This window comes from Mobula hypostoma, chromosome 4, assembly GCF_963921235.1.
Source record: "Mobula hypostoma chromosome 4, sMobHyp1.1, whole genome shotgun sequence".
Lineage (NCBI taxonomy): Eukaryota > Metazoa > Chordata > Chondrichthyes > Myliobatiformes > Myliobatidae > Mobula > Mobula hypostoma.
In genome coordinates this window covers 169,679,572-169,695,748 of record NC_086100.1, presented here as the reverse complement: position 1 = coordinate 169,695,748, position 16,177 = coordinate 169,679,572, and the positions used below count along the sequence as shown (strand labels likewise).

At 48.5% G+C, this 16,177-nt stretch overlaps 1 protein-coding gene across 2 annotated transcripts in view; it reads right to left on the bottom strand.

The window, feature by feature from the left end:
• Nucleotides 1-16,177, bottom strand: part of nfkb1 (nuclear factor of kappa light polypeptide gene enhancer in B-cells 1) — a 126,903-nt gene that overhangs the window by 33,931 nt on the left and 76,795 nt on the right. For both annotated transcript variants that reach the window (XM_063046963.1, XM_063046962.1), the window contains exons 13-17: nt 15,435-15,530; nt 14,592-14,762; nt 13,020-13,161; nt 8,506-8,620; nt 7,197-7,404 (exon numbers count right to left, since the gene is read on the bottom strand). In XM_063046963.1, the coding sequence (XP_062903033.1) occupies nt 7,197-7,404; nt 8,506-8,620; nt 13,020-13,161; nt 14,592-14,762; nt 15,435-15,530 (732 nt within the window). The remainder of the gene's footprint in view (nt 1-7,196; nt 7,405-8,505; nt 8,621-13,019; nt 13,162-14,591; nt 14,763-15,434; nt 15,531-16,177) is intronic.

Sequence of the window (16,177 nt, the reverse complement as noted above, 5' to 3'; positions counted from 1 at the left end):
AGCATTTACTTTCATAGTTATTACATTATGTGGTGTAAAGTTTATAAAAAACACAAATACAGTTGCATGCAAAAGTTTGGGCACCCCTGATCAAAATTTCTGTTACTGTGAATACCTAAGCAAGTAAAAGATGACCTGATTTCCAAAAGGCATAAAGTTAAAGATGACACATTTATTTAATATTTTAAGCAAGATTACTTTTTTATTTCCATCTTTTACAGTTTCAAAATAACAAAAAGAAGGAAGAGGGCCCAAAGCAAAAGTTTGGGCACCCTGCATGGTCAGTACTTAGTAACACCCACTTTAGCAAGTATCACAGCTTGTAAACGCTTTTCGTAGCCAGCTAAGAGTCTTTCAATTCTTGTTTGGGGGATTTTCGCCCATTCTTCCTTGCAAAAAGCTTCTAGTTCTGCAAGATTCTTGAGCCGTCTAGCATGCACTGCTCTTTTGAGGTCTATCCACAGATTTTTGATGATGTTTAGGTCGGGGGCCTGTGAGGGCCATGGCAAAACCTTCAGCTTGCGCCTCTAGGCAGTCCACTGTGGATTTTGAGGTGTGTTTAGGATCATTATCCTGTTGTAGAAGCCATCCTCTTTTTATCTTCAGCTTTTTTACAGACGGTGTGATGTTTGCTTCCAGAATTTGCTAGTATTTAATTGAATTCATTCTTCCCTCTACCAGTGAAATGTTCCTCGTACCACTAGCTGCAACACAAGCCCAAAGCATGATCGATCCACCCCCGTGCTTAACAGTTGGAGAGGTGTTCTTTTCATGAAATTCTGCACCCTTTTTTCTCCAAACATACCTTTGCTCATTGCAGCCAAAAAGTTCTATTTTAACTTCATCAGTCCACAGGACTTGTTTCCAAAATGCATCAGATTTGTTTAGATGTTCCTTTGCAAATTTCTGACGCTGAATTTTGTGGTGAGGACGCAGGAAAGGTTTTCTTCCGATGACTCTTCCATGAAGGTCATATTTGTGCAGGTGTCGCTGCACAGTAGAACAGTGCACCACCACTCCAGAGTCTGCTAAATCTTCCTTAAGGTCTTTTGCAGTCAAAAGGGAGTTTTGATTTGCTTTTCTAGCAATCCTACGAGCAGTTCTCTCGGAAAGTTTACTTGGTCTTCCAGACCTCAACTTGACCTCCACCGTTCCTGTTAACTGCCATTTCTTAATTACATTACGAACTGAGGAAATGGCTACCTGAAAACACTTTGCTATCTTCTTATAGCCTTCTCCTGCTTTGTGGGCATCATTTATTTTAATTTTCAGAGTGCTAGGCAGCTGCTTAGAGGAGCCCATGGCTGCTGATGGTTGGGACAAGGTTTGAGGAGTCAGGGTATTTATGAAGCTTTGAAATTTGCGTCACCTGGCATTTCCTAATGATGACTGTGAACAAGCCATAGCCCTAACAAGCTAATTAAGTTCTGAGACCTTGGTAAAGGTTATCTGAGAGCTCAAATCTCTTGGGGTGCCCAAACTTTTGCATAGCGCTCCTTTCTTTTTTTCCACTCTAAAGTTGTACAAAAAAAATACACTAATCTTGCTTAAAATGTTGAAAATAATGTTTCATCTTTAACTTTATGACTTTTGGAGATCAGTTCATCTTCTACTCGCTTAACTATTCACAGTAACAGAAATTTTGACCAGGGGTGCCCGTACTTTTGCATGCCACGTAAATATAGAAAGCTTGCCACTCATGTGGTCTCCTGAGGGGACACTGTTCCAGGGGCTTCCCAACACTGTCCCTCAATGAGCATCTGGCAGAAGCAGCCTTGTCTGTGGTCCTTCTCCACAGAGCCTTAGCACAGTTGCACTGAGTTTCACTGTGTGTCCCTGGGAACAGCCCCGTGATCAGATGCTGGAGAGGAACTGGGGCAGAGGCCCTTGCACCCATCTCTACATACTCCTTCCAAAAATGTAGGTGACGTCTCCTTTCCAACCACAGCCAGCCTGAGGGCAGCGAGTATTGAGGATGATACGTCATCTGGACCGGAACAATCTGACTGTGAGGCTCCTGTTCACTGCCAGCCTGGTGCTTGTTAGTGAGACCTTGTGATGAGGCATTCTGCCAAATGGTTTGGGTTCATCACATCCCACCGAGATGATTACTACCTGACGGACTTGCAGTCAAAGCTATTTACTAGGAAGTTCCTTCCACAAAGGATGGGCAGTGCAGCAACATCCAGCCAGCTGGGACATGGCACAGTAACAGGGCCAGGCCTACCTTCTGCAACAGCAAGGACAGGTAGAACCTCAGTAATGCTTCCGCAGTCTGCCTCCAGCTGGCTTCAGTTATACTGGTGCCCAAGAAGAACAAGCTTACATGCCTCAGTGACCTTCGTCCATATTTATATCCACCCTGATGAAATGCTTTGAGAGGCTAGTGATGAAACAGGTCAACTCCTGCCTGAGGAGAAACTTAGATCCTCTCCAGTTTGCCCACGGTCACAACAGGTCAACAGCCGATGTCATCTCATTAACTCTTCACTCAATCCCAGAACAACGGGGCAGTGAAGGTCCATACATCATTAACAACTGATAGCATTCAATACTATCATCCCCTCTAAACTAATCAAAAAGCTTCAAGGCCGAGGCCTCAACACCCCCTTGTGCAACTCGGTGCTCGATTGCCTCACTCGCAGGCCCCAGTCAGTTCAGATCGGCAACAACATCTCCTCCACAATCTCCATCAGCACAGGTGCACCACGAGGCTGTGTGCGTAGCCCCCTGCTCTACTCGCCTTACACTTATGACCATGAGGCTAAGTGCAGTTTCAATGCTACGTTTAAGCTTACTGATGACAGCACTGTCGTGGGCTGATCAAAGGTAGTGACGAATCAGCATATAGGAGGAAGACTGAAAATCTGGCTGAGTGGTTCCACAGCAACAAAGGACTGATTATTGACTAGAGGAGGAGGAAACCAGTGGTCCATGAGCCAGTCCGCATGGGGGGGACCAGAGGTGGAGAGGGTCAGCAACTCACTGTTATCATTTCAGAGAACCTGTCCTAAGCCCAGCATTTAAGTGCCATTACAAAGAAGGCATGGCCATGTCTCTATTTTATTAAAAGATTACATAGATTTGGCTTGTCATCTAAAACTGACAAACTTCTATAGACATGCAGTGGAGAGCATACTGAATTGATTGCATCTTGGCTTGGTATGGGAACACCGATAAGATCGAATGCAAAAGCCTACAAAACGTAGCAGATAGAGCCCAGTCCATCACAGGTAAAGGCCTCCCCACCATTGAGCACACTTACAAGGAGTGCTGTCGTAGGAAAGCAGTGTCTATCAGCAAGGACCCCCCCTCCTCCCCCCACCCCATGCTCATCAGGAACCTCAGCACCCACACCACCAAGTTCAGGAACAGTTACTACCCCTCAACCATCAGACTCGAATCAGAGGGGATAACTTCACTCATCCCAACACTGAACTCATCCCACAATCTACAGACTCACTCTTAAAGACTCTGCGACTTGTGTTCTGAGTATTTATTGCTCGCTTGTTAGTTGTTATGTTTATCTCTTGTTTGGATTTTTTTTTGTAATTGCTGCTTGTTGTCTTTTGCACATTGGTTGTTTATCCATCTTTGTCGCATGTAGTTTTCATTGATTCTATTGCGTTTCCTTGTACTTACTGTGAATGTCACCAGAAAAGTGTTGTATATGGTGACATATATGTACTTTGATAATAAATTTACATTGAACTTTTGAACTTTGATGCAGTGGCACCCTAGTGCCCAAGTCCACACACCACCTGATATAACTAGGCATTTCTATTCCTTCTTTCAAAACTATATGCTTTTGATTTTCTAGTACAAGCTCTCCCCCTACAAGATACATTCGTGATGCATAACCCAAGCTTTAATGTTACTTCCTAACCACAAGGTGACACAGCATTTTTAAGGTCCATCTCCTTTAAGTTCCTATTATCATCTCTGGAAAGCAGATAATTCATGTTTACTTTCTATGTTGTTTGTCTGCAGCTTTGATTTTGTTGATATCCTCTGCCCCAAAGTCTTATCTGACTACGTTAAAAAAAAGTGTTGCTATTCACCGTCCAGCCAAGAGTCCATTTCTGAAACTAACCACAAGGTGTCACTATGGAGGCGGCTGGGAGCTTTCCAGAGGTGGGAAAGGCCCCAGAGGCTGAACAGGACCAGGCCCCACCTCACCCACTCCTGGCATGGGAGGACCTGATTGGAGAGGATGCACTGGATTCACTAGGATACTCCTGTGAGTATTTCAGTTCAGACAGAATACTCTGGGTTTGTTCTCCCTGGAAAAGAGGCTGAGTACAGAATTATGAAAGATATAGATGGGTAGATAGTAGAAAACATTTCCCCATGGCAAAACTCTAGTCCCTTTAGCAGAACAACACCATGATCACTTTGCACTAAAATAGACTTTCTCTTACTAATTGTGTTCTTTCTCGTAAAATTTATGTTTTTCTTCATTATTTCTAAGTTATGTGAATGGGTCTTGTGTTTTAGGTGCTGCAATTCATTGCACCTGTGCATATGGGTGACTGCACATTTGGCAGTGAACTTGACGTTGACATTGAAATCCAGAGGGCAGAGGTTGAGGGTAAGCAGTTTAGAGGCAATCTGAGGAGCAAACGTTTCTCCTGGATTCTCATACACACTAGCTAAGAGGGTGCTGGAGACAGAGATTTGGAAATGGGTTAGTTACAATGGTCAGCATGGACATGGTGGGCCGAATGGCCTGTTTCTATGACCAAGAATCTTTTAATGGTGCCTCATTCTTACTTAATACCAGGGGTCCTTTCAACCTAGTGTGTCAGCACAGTAGTTGTCAGTTCTAACTCTGACCATGTGAGACACTCTCTGGTTCCTCACCCCACTCCTGCAAACATTTGGGGCAAACTTCATGGAGTTACTGGTGCTGGAGCTCTCACAGAGATTCACCTTTCAGATCTTTTACTTATCACATGTACATCTAAACATGCATCATTTGCATCAACGACCAACACACCCAAGGATGTGCTGGTGGCAGTTTGCAAGCATTGTCACGCAGTCTGGCACCAGTGTAGCATTCCCAGAGCAGGACTCCTGTCCCAGGTGTGGTGTGAGGTACAGTGGGCAACTCCGAAAGCAGCCACTTCCACAAGGCACACATCCCCAAACCCACAGCCTACAGTGGTGATGCTTTCGAATTACAGGGAACTCATGCTGGTGGTTTAAGTGAACTGCGCACTCCAGAAATTCCAATGGGAATCCCAAATGACCTTCCTTTCCTGGGCAAAGTCCTCAAACCCACCTTACTGCACAACGGTGTAGTCAGATTCCGCCCTTAACCCCGCTGTAGTGGGTCGTGTCTCAAAGAATGATGGGTTGAAGCACAGGAAGGAGATAGTCTAGTGACAACAACTTTTCCCTCAATGTCAGTAAAACAAAAGAGCTGGTTATTGACTTCAGGGAAGGGAGTATTGTACCCCTGTATGTGTCAGTGGCGATGATATGGAGATGACTGACAACTCATAAGCTCTTTTCAGCTCTTTCCTCTTATCAGACACATACTTCAGGTAAGGCTTTGGCGATACCTCACCCGCATCAGTCCCGAAACAAAGGCCAATGGGCAACCTTGCCTTGCGCCCAAACATAAGATAATAGGGCGAGTAACCAGTAGCTTTGTTGTGTGTACAGTTGTAACAGTGAACCAGATGCCCAATATGTCGACTCCAATGATTCTTTTTGCTGATCTCCAGAGTCCCGAGCATGTCTAGCAGCATCCGAGTAAACCTTTCCGGCTGGGGATCGCCCTGCGGATGATAGGGCGTGGTCCTCGATTTCTCAACACCCACAAGACTGATAAGTTACTTATGTGGAGCCTTTTCTTTTAGTTGCTGCTACTAACCCATCACCAAAACTTGCTATGAAGTATAATTCTCTACGCGCACTTGGTATATTGTTTGATATTTGTGTCGTGGCTGATCTCTGGGCGCCTCACGCCGTATCCACACCAAAGCATTTGCACTGCTTGGCGGGGTCGACGGTTATTCACCCAAGGCAACGGGAGTCAGTTGGGGCAAAGGCTGTTACATAAATAAGCAGTAAGTATCAAGAACATGAAATGAACAGTCCTTGAAAGTGAGCCCATTGCTTGTGGGAACATTTCAATGATGGGGCACATGAAGTTGAGGGAAGTTATCCCCCTTTGGTTCAGGAGCCTAAAGTTGAGGGGTAGTAACTGTTTCTGAACCTGGTGGTGTGGGTCCCGAGGCCCCTGTACCATCTTCCTGCAAGGAGAGAGCATGTCCTAAGTGCTGGGGGCCCCTGATGATGGATGCTGCTTTCCTGCGACAACGCTCCATGTAAATGTGCTCAATGGTGGGGAGGGCTTTACCCATGGTGGGCTGGGCTGTATCCACTACTTTTTGTAGGGTTTTCCATTCAAGGACATTGGTGTTTCCATACCAGGCTGTGATGTAGCCAGTCAGTATGCTCTCCACCACACATCTACAGAAGTTTGTCAAAGTTTGAGATGTCTTCCTGAGCCTTCGCAATCCCTGAACCCCAAGCGGAGTTATCATCCTCTACACTTAGACTTGCTCCTTTCCCCTTTGGGTTAACAGCTTAGTCCACTGTGAGTGAACACTGCTCTCCCCCGGGAACGGGTGGTTTCACATCCCTTCCCTGGATCTGATCCCCTCTCTCTTCACCCAGCTTCCTCTTCCTTCGCCCTGCATCCAAGGCCCCCCTCTCCCCCTCATCTCCTGCGAGCCAGCTACCCTCTCCTACCTCTGCCCTCCTGGAATCCATCCTCCCCCCGGGACCCAGCAACCACCTTTTCTGCCATGCTCGCCTGCTGTCCAGCCGTCTCTTCGTGTCCCAACCAATTCGATCAGATATTTTCAAATGTTTCTCAGCCTTTCCATTACTGAAGCCTTGCGAAGCTGTCAAAACTTTAAATGCAGCTAACTTACGGACTGTTAAGCACAATTAAAACCATGCCTAGAGTCAAGCCATTGGAGAATTATAGAAAATGGAACACTTTCACAGTCACACTACATCCTGCATCCTGTTCTCCCGCCCACGACCTCGATGTATTGATGTGATCATTATGGATGGTGTGCAAAACAAAGATTTCACAGAACCTACAATAAACAAGTTTCTGATTGTCAGAGACCACCTGCCCCACACCCAGCCCAGTGCTCAGTGCCCGTACACACCTGCATTGTTTGGAAGGGGTAGGAGATCCAACACAGCCTTGTTCTTTCCTCTCAGCAGCACACCGAGCATCTTGACATCCCCCTGCTCTGCGGCCAGGTGAAGAACAGAGTTACTGTGGCAGTCCAGCAGGCTGGGGTCAGCCCCAGCCTGCAGCAACAGCTCCACCACCTCCGCCTGTCGAGTTATAACAGCCAGGTGCAGCGGTGTCTGAAAACAGAAACAGCCGTCAGACAGAGTTACGGTACACGGTATGCCGGCAGTCCGCACCGCAGGAGGATCTCTCCTCTGCCTGTGGTCCGGGCGGGAATGGTGGAGTCCAGCTTCAACTCTGGACTGGAAGCAGCAGGAAAAAAAATCACGTTCCTGGGAACTGTGCTGAACCCTCTGGCCACAGCTGACCAGAGCAGAAGGTTGTGGTCAATCATCCGAGCCCCAGGACTGCCCCGGGACAATTCCTCGACCCAGCCATCTTCAGCTGCTTCATCAATGACCCTCCTCCTGTCATGAGGTGAAACTGGGTCATTCATGGATTAATTCCATTCCCAACACCTCAGTACATGAAGCAACCCACTCTTGTGTGCAGCAAGACTTGGGCAACATTCAGGGGAACGTTCCCACACACAAGGTGCCAGGCAATGGTCGTCTCCAACAAAAGATAATCCAACCACTTGCCCTGGGCACTCCAGGACATGCCCATCACTGAATCAAATGTCTGGCAGTCACCACTGGCCAGTCATGTAACTGCTGTAAGAGCAGGCCAGGGGACAGACATCTGTTGTGTCCACCTCCTGACACCACGAGGCCTTTCAGTCCCCTGCAAAGTACAAGTCAAGAGTGTGGTGGAACACTCTCCTTGCTTGGACGAATGTTGCACCACTGACACTCAACACCGCCCAGGACAAATGAGCTGGCTTGGCTGGTGTCTTACCCCCACCTCCCTAAACACTTATTCCTTAACGAAAAAATGCAGACAACTGAAATGAAACAGAAAATGCAGGAAACACTCAGCAGGTCAGGCAGCTTCTGTGGAGACAGAAACCGTTAATGGTTCAGGCTGAAAACCCATCAGGACTCATCTGTTTGAACATTTTCTGTGGAGAGGGCAAGTTTGAAGGCGATGTCCTGGGCAGGTTTTTACAGTGCCTAGAATGCACTGTCGGGTGGGGAAGCAGGCAGGCACGACTCAGACAATTAGAAAGGAACAGGAATGGACGGATATGAAAAGATTGCCTTAGTAATGCATTGGTTACCAAGTTAATTAGTTTGGCACAAGATGGTTCTCAGAGTTAGACACAGACAGACATGTACCTGATACAGATCGTTTCTCATGTTGATGATGTCCTGGCCAGGTAGGCTGACGATAACATGTAGAAGGTGCTGAACCACAGCTGGCTGGAGGTGAATGATCGCTAGATGTAATGCCCTGATATTTCAGAAGAGAAAACAAGGTTTAACAATACAGCCCTTCTGACAAAGGATTTATGCCTCTCAGTAACTAGCACGCACTGTTTCCGCAGTACTGGTTTTCCCATCTCCGGCTTCACATTTCCTGACACATTCCATCCTTTCTTATTGTGGTTAGAAAGTCCATTTTTTGCTGACACAGCATCCACACACCCTCCTCGTTTCCTCCTGTTCCTGTGAGATATGACGGAGCCCAAGCAAGGACAGACAGCAGTCTAACATGGTCACACGACCGGACATCTGTCTCATCACACTGACCGGACATGTGTCCCGTCACACTGACCAGACATCTGTCTAACATGGTCACACCGACTGGACGTTTGCTAATATGGTCTCACTGACCGGGCATCTGCCCCTTTCACACTGACAGAGCACCTGTCCTATCCCACTGACCGGACATTTGTCTAATATGGTCTCACTGACCAGGCATCTGCCCTTTTCACACTGACAGAGCACCTGTCCTATCCCATGGGCTGGGCGTCTGTTTCTGTCTCCACAGATACTGCCTGACCTGCTGAGCAGTCTCTCTCCTCTTACCCCATTTCCTTTGAACATCGTTTAGCCCATCAGAATCTGAATCAGACCTTCCTTTGCTGAAATGACAGCAGTTTCCTTGTCGGTGGTAGACTGAAGTTTTCATTTCTACCTCGCTCTGCTCTCCGGTGTATTCCACCCTCTTCCTCTTCACATGTGTACAGGATATTTTTGGCCCTTCGAACATTTGCTGCTGTCTTTCTCAAGCATTCTCTTTACCTTTCATTTCCTTTTTTGTTTTCCTATTGATCTTCCTGTTGTCACCCCAGTTCTCACTTGTGCTAACAACCTGACATCTGTCAGCGAGCTTTGCTGTGCGCTGCTCGGGAGGGTGGTGGGGTACGGAACCCGGGCAGTCGGTCGGTCAGTGGAGGGGGTGGGGGGCAAATAAGGCCGAACGAACGGACAGACAGGGCCAGGTTAATGAACATGGAGGCATGGATGGACCGAAGTGTAATTGTCCCAGTGCAAGGAGTATAATTTATACTTTATACTTTATTGTTGCCAAACAATTGATATTAGAGCGTACAATCATCATAGCGATATTTGATTCTGCGCTTTGCACTCCCTGGAGTACAAAACGACAGTAAATATTAAAAATTTAAATTATAAATCATAAATAGAATATAGAAAAGGGAAAGTAAGGTAGTGCAAAAAAAATTGAGAGGCAGGTCCGGATATTCGGAGGGTACGGCCCAGAATCGGGTCAGGATCCGTTCAGCAGTCTTATCACAGTTGGAAAGAAGCTGTTCCCAAATCTGGCCGTACGAGTCTTCAAGCTCCTGAGCCTTCTCCCGGAGGGAAGAGGGACGAAGAGTGTGTTGGCTGGGTGGGTCATGTCCTTGATTATCCTGGCAGCACTGCTCCGACAGCGTGCGGTGTAAAGTGAGTCCAAGGACGGAATTATTTCGGGCAAGGCAGACAAACTCAGAGCCTGGATCAGTATGGGGAACTATGATGTAGCCATTACAGGACTTGGCTGAGAGTGAGGCAGACTGGTAGCTCAGTGCTCCTGGATTCAGATGTTTCTGACACAACAGAGAGAGGTGTGGCACTTAGAAATAACGTCCCGGAGGGCACATTCCGTGAGGCAGGGTGGTAGGGTTCAGGAACTAGAAGGGTGCGATCACTCTGATTTTTATACCACTAACCAGACAGGGACAGTAGACCAGGTAAGCAGCTGACGGAGGGCTGTGAAACCCAGATGCTGTGCGTGGCCATGTCTTTTGATCCTGTAGGGAAGAGTTGGCAGGGGTATTTAACCCCTGCCTGCTTCAGGCTGTGGTACCCCCCTGCTTTAAGAACACCTCTATCATCTTGGTACTCAAGAACGAACAAGATAACATGTCCTAATGTTGAACACTTGGACTATGATAAGACATCTGGCCAGGTCCCTCACATAGGCTGATTTAGAACATGAAGGCATGTGGAATCCATGGTGACTTGGTCGACTGGATTCAAAACTGGCCTGGCCAGAGAAGACAGAATGTTATCCTAACGAGAGAACTATGACCAGCCGTGCCTTCTGTACAAATATATACATAAATAAATATCAAAGTTTGCAGATGACATAAAATAGTGAGGGAGGTTCAGCAGGAGTGAGACCATTTGGAAATATGGGCAGAAAAGGGACAGGTGGAGTTTAATGCAGACAGGTGTGAGGAGTTGTACGTTGGGAGATCAAATACAGGAGGGTACTATACAGTAAATAGCGGGATCTTTAGGAGCACTGACGTGCAGAGGGATCTTGGGGATTATACATGCCAGAAAGTGGCAACACAAGGAGACAGAGTGGTATTGAAGGTGTCGGGCAAACTTGCCTTCATGGTCGAGGTATCGAGTGTAAAATAGACAATAGACAATAGGTGCGGGAGTAGGCCATTTGGCCCTTCGAGCCAGCACCGCCATTCACTGTGATCATGGCTGATCATCCATAATCAGTACCCTTTTCCTGCCTTCTCCCCATATCCCTTGACTCCGCTATCTTTAAGAGCTCTATCTAACTCTTTCTTGAAAGCATCCAGAGACTTGGCCTCCACTGCCTTCTGAGGCACAGCATTCCACAGATCCACAACCCTCTGGGTGAAAAAGTTTTTCCTCAACTCCATTCTCAATGGCCTACCCCTTTTTCTGGTGTGAAGGCAGATGTATGGAGTTGAGTGGGATCCAGGATCAGCCATAATGGAATGGCGAAGCAGACTCGATGGGCTGAATGGCCTAATTTTGCTCCTATGCCTTGTGGTAAAAGTTGGTAAGGAATTTGAAGCTGTATAAAATGAGCCACATTTTGGAGTACCGTTTGCAGCTCTGGTCACCACAGTTCAGGAAGGACGTGGTGGCTTTGGAAGGGGGTGCTGAAGAGCCTCGGCACGATGCTGCCTGGACTAGAGACTATTAGCTGGAAGAAGAGGCTGGACAAACTTGGATTGTTTTTCTAAAGGCCAGAGGCTGAAGCGTCACCTGTTACAAGAATATAGAATTCTGAGAGGCAGAGAAAAGGTAGTCAGCCTTTGCCCCAGGATGAAATGTCAAACACTACAGGCACAGCTTCAAGGAAAGCTGGGGGATGTTTAAAGGAGATTTTGGATGCAAGTATTCAGTAGACAGTGGTGGATGCCAGGAACATGCTGACAAGGGCTGGTGGTAGAAACAGATACAATCGCAACATTTAAGAGGCATTTAGATAGACACGTGAACAGGCAGGGAATGGAGGAATATCTGACTGTGTAGGCAGATAGGATTAGTTTAATTTGACATCACGGTCAGTACAGACATTGTGGGCCGAAGGGCCAGTTCCTGTGCCATACTGTTCTATGTTCTTTCTGCAGCCTGAGCTTACAAAGTGATGCAGCAGATTTATAATGCAATAATTAATTTCAAAAATTACCCATGAAATGCTGATTGAATCAAAACTCCAAATAATCATTGAGCCTTTTGGAGAAGCAGGAACATAAAAATGATACTGCCCAGCATATTAAAACACAGCTTTGACTCCTGCATCTTAATTAGAGAAACATTGCTAGTTTGTGCCTTGGTAGGGCCCTGAAGAGCAACTAGACCGCTGATGAACTCATGTTGGTGACAAGAACTACCAGCAATTGATTACAATCAGATAAACTATACCATCCTTCATGGGAGGGGGCTCCCAAATTCATTCAGATTTTCCCTGAGAGTTTCACAGGGGCCCTCATCACCCGAATGTAAAATGGAGAATTTTAGATACGAACAAAATCGTAGGTTACATGCAGGAGAATGGCACTGAGGTGATTTGGCCAAGATCAGATGAGATCAAGGGGCAGAGTTAAGGGTCACAGGGCGGAGTTACGTTCCGGGGCAAAGGCAAGGGTCACAGGGCGGAGTTACGTTCTGGGGCAAAGGCAAGGGTCACAGGGCGGAGTTACGTTCCGGGGCAAAGGCAAGGGTCACAGGGCGGAGTTACGTTCCGGGGCAAAGGCAAGGGTCACAGGGCGGAGTTACGTTCCGGGGCAAAGGCAAGGGTCACAGGGCGGAGTTACGTTCTGGGCCAAAGGCAAGGGTCACAGGGCGGAGTTACGTTCCGGGGCAAAGGCAAGGGTCACAGGGCAGAGTTACGTTCCGGGGCAAAGGCAAGGGTCACAGGGCGGAGTTACGTTCCGGGGCAAAGGCAAGGGTCACAGGGCGGAGTTACGTTCCGGGGCAAAGGCAAGGGTCACAGGGCGGAGTTACATTCCGGGGCAAAGGCAAGGGTCATGGGGCAATGGAGAAGGTCGAGGTGGTAGGATGACTTCCCTCCCCCCACCGCCCCCCGGCTCCCAGCTCTCCTTTCTGGTCCTCAGACGACTTACGCGTCTCCGTTTTGGTCCTGGGCGGCAGTGAGGTGACGCTGCACTGCTAGCAACATCCTGGCGTCTCCCGACATCGAGTAGTCCAGCAGGGCTCTGGCGTGTCTCTCTGCCAAGTCCAGAGCTTTCTCCAGGAACAGCGGATCTGGAAGCAAACAGCCACGGGGTCAGCGTCTGCAACGTTCACACCGCCCATCACCCACCAACCTTCACAGAAAGTCAGCCTCTGAGAGAGACAGAGCATCAGTCATAAAAGGGGGTGGACAAAAAGGGGTCAGACACAGAACTACTTCTTTCATAGGGTCACTGAGTCATAGAGTACTACAGCAGGGAAACAAGCCTTTTGGCCCACCTAATCTATGCTGACCCGATCTTCTGCCTAGTCCCACCTACCTGCATCCAGACCATCTCCCTCCCATCCAAGCTTCTCTTCCATGTTACAACTGAACCCACCATCTATCACCTCCACCGGGAGCATGCTCCACACTAGCAACACCTCCTGAATGAAGAATTTTCTGTCAGAATCCTGTCGAATATTCCACTTCTCACCCTAAACCTGTGACCTCTGGGTCGAGAGGCCTTGCTTTAAAGGAGTGCCGGTGAAAGGCAGGAAGTGAGAAGGTGAAGTTCACCGCTCTTTGCACTTGTTTGATATTTGTTTTCATTCATTGACAGGAAGTGGGTTTGCTGGTGACGAGGGGTTGAAGGGTTACTGCACAACCTGAACTACTCTGGAGAAGCGAGGGGAAGGCCACCTTCAGCCCGCGCAGTCTACGTGGGGAAGGAATGTCGAGGGGCACGTCCCAGGGTTTAGACCCATTGACAGTGACACTCCACCAGATCAGGGTGGTAACACAGCTGGAACAGGAGCCTGCAAGTGGTGGTGCTCCACATCCCCCCTGTCCTTGCCTATGGAGGTCACGGGCCGGGCGGCACGGGTCGCATCGCAGTTAGCGCAGCGCCGTTTTTACAGTGCCTGCAGACAGGGGTTCAGTCCCCACCGCTGTCCGCGCATTCTCCCCGTGACCGCGTGGGCCTCCTCTGTGCGCTCTGCTTTCCTCCCACGATCCAGAGCACGGGTTAGCGCTAGTAAGTTGTGGCAAATCAGAAGCATGGCGAGCGACCCCTGCAAGCTGTCCCCAGCACATCCTCGGACCACGCCGGTCATTGACGCAGAACACGATATTTTGCTGTATGTTTCAATGTGCGTGGGATAAATAAAGTGAGTCTGGAACTCAGGACAGAGCGGGCTGCTGTGTGCCGAATGGCGTCGAGCTTATCGAGGGTGACTGGAGCCGCACTCGCCCAGGCAAGCGGAGGGTGTTCTATCACACTCCGGACTATGCCTTACAGGTGCTGGAAGGACCTTGGGATACTCACTAATGGATTCGCAGGCCCTGGCCTGTCTGGTCGTGGTCAGAGATGAGCCTAGGCTGTTGATGGTGGGACAGAAACACCAGAGAGCGTTAATGGAAAGTGATCAAACTCTCTCACCTTCCTTCAGTGAACAAATTAAACCAAGCACAAAATTCTAAATGAGACCCCGAGTATCGCTACCCAGACAGAGGAACCTACTTGGGTCCTGAGGTTGCTGGTTCAGTCTGGGGCAGGTGATGTCGGCCTCATTCGAGGTGTCTCCAGGCTGTGTGGTGGGCTGGTGGGAAGGCGTGGAGCTCTCCTCTGGAGCCTGTCCAAGACGGGGGGACGTAGAACTCTCCGATAGGGACTGTCCAGGCTCTACTGCGGCTACAGATAACAGAAGTTCTTCAGTGGCTGCACCAGAAGGAAAGAGTGGCCCACCCAATGCCCACTGTATGCCCACCCATACACCCACCATGCACCAGCTGCTCACCCACCCAACACCTGTCCAACCCCAGCCTGCCCCTCCCCTTCCACAGCTACATCCTCCACCACAGACTGGCTCAACCCCCCATCCCCTTGTCGACTGGGACCTCAGTAACTGGTGAGAAGGTCCAGGACAAACACTACACACAGGGCCAGGGGTGTTGGGTGCACTGAGGCCCAACACCCAGAACAGGACCCAGTGAAACCACCCAACAGAGTGACCCTCGCAGTCCCAGCCAGTGACTGGCCCCAGCGCAAGGAGTGGTCCAAATCACCTTGAAAAACAGGACAGAGTTTGAACAGCTCCACTCTCTCCCTCAGTAGTCAGCCCCAGAACTGAGACAATCGTAGTAAGCTTCCACATTCTCCACCATAGTGACATCCCTCCACTGGGGTGGGGGGGGCCCTACGCTGGCCAGAGCTCTCTGATTGTAGCTGTGGAGCTCTCCAGTACTCCACTGTCCCATTGCACTCCACACGCTCCCTCTGCACCACCGTCCCACCAAACCCACATGTCCTGCCCCATGCAGCACAGACCCGGCCAATCAATCTCTCTTGGTTATCAGTGATTACCATGTTTCATGCCTGCACTGGAGTTGGTGGTTCCTGGAGGGTAAGCGTAATTTCCAAAGTTGGTGTATCCTTGAAATCCTGTGAAGTAATTGGAACCTATATGTATATCAGAAAAAAAGAGACATGACTGCAGGAAGTTGTGTCTATCCCCCCCCTCACAATCGACATATACTTGTGAAATGTGGTCACCAGCAGTGGACGACTTCACAGCAAAACCTCAGAAACAACACAAGCGACCAGTAAATATCCACTTTAGTTCAGACTTCCACATACAACCATTAACATCCTGACAGCCATCGGGCCTTCCCCTGGGCTTCACCTGAAAGACCAGGCTCTCCTACTTTCTGGGTGTGTGAACACAAGCCGGTCTGTCCCTCACACCAAACGTCATACAGCAGGGAAACAGGCCGTTTGGCCATCGGCTTCATGCAATCCTGTGGTGATGCTCACCAAGGGGTAACATGAAGGCATCACTAGCTGAGCAGACCTTTCACCAGCTGGCTGCCTTGATCAAAGAGTCAACTCTTTACAACAGCACACAAGGAATTTTAGGATTTATAGACATCTTCCCTGGGTGTTTTTAGTTGCATGTTAGTACCAGCGTTTCCATTCACTGAAATGGACTGACAGTGGTTCTAGGTACACTACTCACAGAATTAATCAAAATGAAAATAGATCCTTTGGCCCATCTCGTCCGTGCTGACCAGGATTCCCATCTACATAAACGGAGCAATCTGGGGTTA